The sequence below is a fragment of the Podarcis melisellensis genome, assembly GCF_964234715.1.
Source record: "Podarcis melisellensis genome assembly, chromosome: 16".
Taxonomy (NCBI): domain Eukaryota; kingdom Metazoa; phylum Chordata; class Lepidosauria; order Squamata; family Lacertidae; genus Podarcis; species Podarcis melisellensis.
This window is the reverse complement of record NC_138533.1, coordinates 18,492,676-18,499,856: the sequence shown is the minus strand read 5'-3', so window position 1 is coordinate 18,499,856 and position 7,181 is coordinate 18,492,676. Positions and strand designations below refer to the sequence as shown.

The 7,181-nt window shown below is 44.3% G+C and overlaps 1 protein-coding gene across 7 annotated transcripts in view; it reads right to left on the bottom strand.

Moving 5' to 3' along the window:
* The window catches only part of LOC309359044 (SLAM family member 5-like), a 114,713-nt gene that overhangs the window by 73,644 nt on the left and 33,888 nt on the right, over positions 1–7,181 (bottom strand). For 4 of the 7 annotated variants that reach the window (XM_081892488.1, XM_081892491.1, XM_081892486.1 and 1 more), the window contains 2 exons: positions 6,720–6,812; positions 3,112–3,351 (listed from right to left, as the gene is read on the bottom strand). In XM_081892488.1, coding sequence (XP_081748614.1) covers positions 3,211–3,351; positions 6,720–6,812 — 234 coding nt within the window. In that variant the 3' untranslated portion in view covers positions 3,112–3,210. Of the gene's footprint in view, positions 1–148; positions 1,642–3,111; positions 3,352–6,719; positions 6,813–7,181 lie in introns of those variants that run through there. The other 3 variants (XR_014163706.1, XM_081892489.1, XM_081892487.1) reach the window with 3 other exon arrangements.

The window sequence follows — 7,181 nt, the reverse complement described above, 5'->3', positions numbered from 1 at the left end:
AAACAGAATAAAATTTCTTCCCAATCTGTCCCTTGACATTTGATTGGTAGGCATAGAATGTGAGCAGAGAGCGAAGGGACTGAGAAGGCAGAGATGACTGAACCAGGGAAGGGTAGACTGAACAGCTGAAGAAAAATGGACAGGGAGAAAGGGGGAATAGTTATTTATTTAAAATCGGGCATTCTGTTTTTTCATTGTTGAAGATCTCAAAGTCCTTACAAATCAAAGCATTACAGACAGTCATTTAACAAGATAATGTACATTCACACAACATTCAAAATTACCCTAAAGTGCCAAACAAAAATGCACATACCTACAAGAAAATCAATCACATGCCAATTAATCTGGAAGGGGAGACAAGTGAGTGAGTTCTGTGGATGCCATTGCAGAAGAGGGGTCCTTTCTCATGAAGATAATCCATCTTCTCTCCAAAGGCGGAGGCACTTGAAGCAGGGGCCTGCATAAAAGATCTCTACAATTATCTTGGAAGCAGACAACCCTGCCGTCCTGGGCTGCTGCAGATGACAGGTCCACGTTTCTGCTCAATTTTGACTCCAAATATTCATGTATTTTGACCTCCAGTGCATATTTTCTATTGCAAATAAGGGTCCCAAATAGGCAGCAGATATGAATGGGTGGAAAGCAACAGATGGGTGGACAGAGACACTGTGACGGCCACCAACTTGGGTGGGTTTAAGAGACAAATTCTAAACCAGCAAAAGTGGGCAGGGATAAGTTTTCTCTCTTAAGATGAGAGGGCATTCAACGAAGTTGAATATTGGAAGGTTCAGGAAAGAAAGAAAGGAAGGAAGGAAGGAAGGAAGGAAGGAAGGAAGGAAGGAAGGAAGATCTTCACAGAGCATATAGCCAAATGATGGTACAGTGGTACCTCGGGTTACATACGCTTCAGGTTACATACGCAAATAGTACCTCGGGTTAAGAACTTTGCTTCAGGTTGAGAACAGAAATTATGCTCCGGTGGTGCGGCGACAGCAGGAGGCCCCATTAGCTAAAGTGGTGCTTCAGGTTAAGAACAGTTTCAGGTTAAGAACGGACCTACGGAATGAATTAAGTACTTAACCCGAGGTACCACTGTACTTGTTCCCACAAGAGGTAAGGCTGGCCACCAAGTTGGACTGCTTTAGACATTGCATTGGGTGGTGTGAGGCATTTTGCAAACCTCAACAATTAACTGATTGCCGAGGTTTGCAAAACCCAGTGCTTTGATTTCAAACCATGTGGGCAAAAGCAGGCCGCCTGACGTAATTGTGAAGACAGGTGATTGACATGGTGCATTTTTTCCTTCTGCTCTGCTTTGGAAGAGCGAGTTTCTCCAAGATGCTGCTGGTGGCGGTGCTGCCCTGGTTTGCTGTGATGGGTGGTACCCAGTGGGATGCGCAAGGCAGGAAGCTCAACAGCCAATGATAGGTGGAGCCAACTCCTTCTAGTTTTGCCTTCCTCCTTTGGTACCACTCTATATAAGACCTTAAATTTTTTATTTCCCTCTGGTGGTCCAGTCTCTGCTACTGCTTTGTCCCCTTGGTCCTTGGGTTGCTAGAGAATTTTGTTGTACTCTGTGGTTTCAGGAGGTCTTGGATTGTTCACTGTCTCGTAGACTGTCTTGGAGTCCTGGTCCTCGCACTGCAAGAGAAAACAAACACATGTCCACAGGCACAAGTTGCTGCCTATTCTGGAAGATACTGCTGCCTGTTTGCAGAAAGAGACCAATTCAGCAAAGCACATCAGAATACCAGCTGAGCCCTGTTGCCCGGAAAAGCCAAGGTGTGTCTGCCTAGTCCAGCAGGCTCTTCCCCATAGTGGTGTCTCCGAAATTGCCCAAAGCACAGCATGAGTAGCTATCCTAAGCTGCTGCTCATCCCCAGCAGCCTAGTGGTGAGAGTGTTGGACTAGGACCTGGGAGACCAGGGCTCTAAGCCCCACTTGACCTTGGGCCAGTCACTTCCTCTTAGCCTAACCTACCTCACAGGGTTGTTAGGGGGATTAAATGAGGAGGGAGAGGAGCGTGTGTGAACCAAGTGTGGACACAACACAGATCTTTGTCCAATCTGATGCCCTGCAGGTGTTGGCCAACAACTCCCATCAGCCCCAGGCATGGTCCTATCAGTGCCAGCAACATATGGCTGTTCTAGCTCAGGCTTATGGGAGATGTGGTCCTAAATGTCTAAAGGACACCAGGTTGGGGAAGTCTGCCATAGGTGGTGAGCTGAGCCTCACAGATTCAGAAGGAGAAGGATGTGTGTCTGCGAAGGTCAAGAGTTTAATACTGGGATAGTTACAAACCTAAAGGTAAAGGTAAAGGTCCCCTGACAGTTAAGTCCAGTCACAGACAACTCTGGGGTTGTGGTGCTCATCTCACTTTACAGGCCGAGGGAGCCGGCGTTTGTCCGCAGACAGTTTTTTCGGGTCATGTGGCCAGAATGACTAAGCTGCTTCTGGCACAATGGAACACTGAAACCAGAGCAGCCCATGGAAACGCCGTTTACCTACCTGCCGGAGCGGTACCTATTTATCTACTTGCACTTTTTGGCATGCTTTCAAACTGCAAAGTTGGCAGGAGCTGGGACTGAGCAACGGGAGCTCAACCCATCACGGGGATTTGAACTGCTGACCTTCTGATCAGCAAGCCCAAGAGGCTCAGTGGTTTAGACCACAGCGCCACCCACGTCCCTAGTTACAAACCTAGGTTGCATTAAAAAAGAAAGCAGCATGATGCAACCTGTGTCGATGGGGTAAATTGAGAATATACGTGTGGCTTCTCTTGCATTGTGAAAGTTCCTTTTTACCGCTTTGCAGAACTTATTGCAGTTTGCTAGTCACAAGGAGGGGCAAAGTGGCTGTGAAATGCACTCGCATAGACTATGGGGAATCTTGGGGGGGGGGTCATCTCCCAACCATGGAGAGGCATTTTTCAGACTTCCCCCTTTGCAAGCGTGGGAAGCCAAGGAGCTCATTTCCATTAAAAAAGAAAATGAAAGCTGAGGCTGTTAGGAAAATAAATTTAGCAGCTAAGACCACATTCTGTGCTGTATTGTGGTGTGACTCCCCCCCCCCTACACACCTGGAGGTTCCACTCACATCTTCCCACCCCCACCTTTAACGCAACCACAGATCTTGCAACTTGCTATGCCACCAGCCTTGGGTAACATGTGGCTTTGCAATGGATCCAGCTTCCCCACTTCCCTTTCCATGCTACAACCCATCTCCACTTGCTAAGAAATAGATGTTTAAAAATCCACATGCCTCCTGAGGCTTGGTGATCTCTGAGTAAATTGTTTTCTCACTCTTTTCTCTGGTTCTCCGCATCTTCTCGTCGTCTGTTTGCAAAGGATTCTGGGAAAAAGAAGAAGACATTTACAGGGTGGTGGTGGTGGTGGTCAAACAGGCCTTGTGTAGCTGGAACATCACTGGAAAAAACCCAACTATTGATTGCCATGAATCTCAAATCTGTATCCTGCCAAAGAGGGATCAGGTTTCCTAGGGCAGTTGTCTTTAACCTTGAAATAACAGATGTTGTTGGACCACAACTCCCATCATCCCTGACCATTGACTAAGCAGGCTGGGGATAATAGGAGTTGTAGTCCAATAACATCTGGGGACTTAAGGCTGAAGAACTGTGCCCTAGGGTGGTTGTGCAAAGAGATGGACAGCTTCAAAGTACGGTACTTAGTATTATCTTAGAGAGGGGCTAACCAACATGGTGTCTTCCAGACATGGTGGGCCACAAGTCCCATCAGCCCCAGCCAGCATGGCAAATCATCAGGGATTATGGGAGTTGTAGTCCACAGCATCTGGAGAACACCACATTGGCTATCCTTGGCCCGCCTTAGAGAATGACAAGGAAGAAGAAGGGATTCAGATTCCCCCTCACTTTAAACACACATGCTGATTCCTGATCTCAAGATGATAAAAAAAAAATTGTTTGGTAGAGTTTAGGAGAAGATTCTTATGTAGTTTTGGGAGTTGTTTTTAATAAGCTGTTAAACCAAGCTCACCGTAAGAACATAAGACAACCCTGCTGGATCATCTACTCCAGCAACTTATTCTCACAATGGCCAACCAGATGCCTGCAGAAAACCAGCAAGCAGGACCTAGGCATGAAAGCTCTCTCCCCTCCTGTGTTTTCCAGCAACTGATAGTCAGAAGTGTAACTGCCTCTGACTTTGGAGGCAGAGCAGAGCCATCATGGCAAGTAGCTCTTGATAACCTAGTCCTCCATGAATTGGTCTAATCCTCTTTTTAATCCACCCAAGTTGGCGGCATCACTGGCTCCTGTGGGAGGGAGTTCCACAGTTTCTGTGCTGCATTTAAAAGTGCTTCCTTTCAAAACAAAAATTTATGGAAATGTGGGCTAGATATAAGATATATGTTCAAAAATACAGTAAAGGTTCACTATCTATGCTAGCATTCCACTGGCGTTGGAGAGAGACTGAGTTGAGAAATAAGACCAAGGGTACATATTGATATAGGAATGTATTAGATAAAATGTAAAGAAATATACAATAATAAGAGTACACTCATTTGTAAAAAAGGAGTATACAACGGGATAGACAGGAAGTCCAAAGTGTTGGTACATATATGATTTTGGAAAAGTTTTTTGTCCTTGTTTTTTCTTCTTTCTTTTAGTATAGAAACTTTGTATACATGTTGAAAATTTTAGTATAATAAGCCTTGGGATGTAATATGATAATGTTTACCGATGTAACATAAGAACTTTAATAAATAAATAAAACCCAAAATAAATAAATAAAAATAAAAGTACTTCCTTTTGTCTGTCCTGAATCTTCCAACCTTCAGCGGATGTCTGCGAGTTCTAGCATTATGAGAGAGGGGAAAATGCTTTCCCTATCCGTTTTCTCCATGCCATGAATAATTTTGCGAATTTCTATCATGTTACCTCTTACTTGCTCTTTGTCTAAACTAAAAAGTCCCATTGCTAATTACTAATAAAATGGTTCGTATTGTTATTAGACCACATTTCTAATGCCAAGAAATTCTATGCCATTTGCAGAAAGTATGCAGCTTTCAGGGGAACTTTTCAGGGGCAAGACAATTTTTGCAGTGGGTTTTTCATGCAGGACAGGAAGAAAGAGGCCCTTGTGCTTCCTGTACCTTGTGCATCTTTGGGGAAGGCCCTTGGCTCATTTGTAGAATGCTTGCTGGTGCTGTGCACTCAGAAGGTCCCATGTACAATTCTTGACATCACTGGTAGCATTGGGAATGTCCTGTGCCTCAGACCCTGGAGGATCATTGCCACTAATTGTAGACAGTACTGAGTTAAATAGACCAATGGTCTGATCTCATATAAGGCAGCTTCCTGAGACCCTGTCTCTGCGCTCTGAATCATCTAATCTGAAATCATAGCAGAGATGAAGCGAAATCCAGTCCTGTAATCAGGACACAATTCCTCAGTTTTCTGCAGTGCTTGGAATGAATAATAGAATCATAGATTTGTGGAGTTGGAAGGAACCCTGCGGATCTTGCCCAACCACCTGCCAAGCAGGAATCTCAGCTAAATAATCCATGACAGATGGCCATCCAACCTCTTCTTGTGGTTAAGAGCGGTGGACTCGTAATCTGGTAAACCGGGTTCAATTCCCAGTTCCTCCACATGCAGCTGCTGGGTGACCTTGGGCCAGTCACACTTCTCTGAAGTCTCTCAGCCCCACTCACCTCACAGAGTGTTTGTTGTGGGGCAGGAAGGGAAAGGAGAATGTTAGCCGCTTTGAGACTCCTTCGGGTAGTGATAAAGCGGGATATCAAATCCAAACTCCTCTTTCTTCTTCTTAAAAATGGTGGAAGTCCACCACCTTACAAAGTTCCACTGTCAAACGGCTCTTAATGTCAGAAAGTTATTCTTTAGGTTTAGTCAAAATTCCCCTTCTTGTAATTTGAATCCATCGGTTCAGGTCCTCCCCTCTGGAGCAGCAGAAAACAAGCTTGCTCCATCTGTCTTGTGACAGGCCTTCAGATATTTGAGGATGACTATCACATGTCCTCTGAGTCTGCTCTTTTCCAGGCTAAACATACCCAGCTCCCTCAACCGTTCCTCATATGGCTTGGTTTTCAGATCCTTGATCATCTTGGTCGCCCTCCTTTGCACACCTTCCAGCTTGCCAGAACGGGACAGGACTACAAGGGTGGCTTGACCAATTTACCCAATTAATTCAAAAAGCTTTGAACTAAAAGCAGTTCCCGCCAGCTAGAACATGAACTAAATCCATTTTGAGAACTTTATACTTGAAGATGAACTAGAAACCATTCATTTTCTTACTTTTTTTTAAAAAAAATACTATTTATATTCTTTCAACCTTTAAGCTCAAAGAATGTTACGGCTGGGGAAAATGAAATTAACGCTTCACATTCCACTGTGTAGGCGTTTTGATGTTTCCTCAGTCTTAAGCGTATTTTACACTTCACCGCAGATGCTCATAACATTCTGAAAGCTGAAAAGAAATTGCTGAGGAACATTTGAACAAACCGTGAATTGAACTGTGAACTGGACACGAACCAAAGCCATTCATTTTGTAACAGGACAACCATGAACTGGAGTCAGTTCCTTTTTGGACACGTACTTGTACTTCAACTACAACTAGTTTCTTTTTTTTAAATGAATTTCCCAATTTCCTGTTTTCTGTGTCAATATTTTCACGTCTGAAGCTCTGTTTTTCTAATGTAGATGGATGGTAGCAGCTTCCTACCTGTTTGGGGAGGTGCACTGTGGTGTAGATGGTCTGGGGCACATCCTTCTTCGCCTTTGGTCCTCTCCGCTGTTGGGTTTCCGATGGGGAATTCTGTGAGTGGAAGAGAAAACCGCAATGTTTACTGGTGCCTGTGACATTGTGGGTTGGAATAAATTTAATTAATAATAATAATAATAATAATAATAATAATAATAAAGGTGACGAGAGGGATAAGCAGGACACTGTTACGATGGCTTTACCACCACGGGATAAATTATCCCTAAACCATCAGTATTAACTGTTGTAGTTAATATTGATAGTTTAGGGATAATTTAGTTTAGTCCACCAAAGAGGTGGATAGAGCAGCCCAAAGAAGTACGTAATCATTGCCTATTTGGCCTCTGTGATCCTGGAGGAGCATGCAAGGAATTCTGGGATATAAGCCATCGATGTGGCCAGAAATGAAGCCAAGACAAAGTC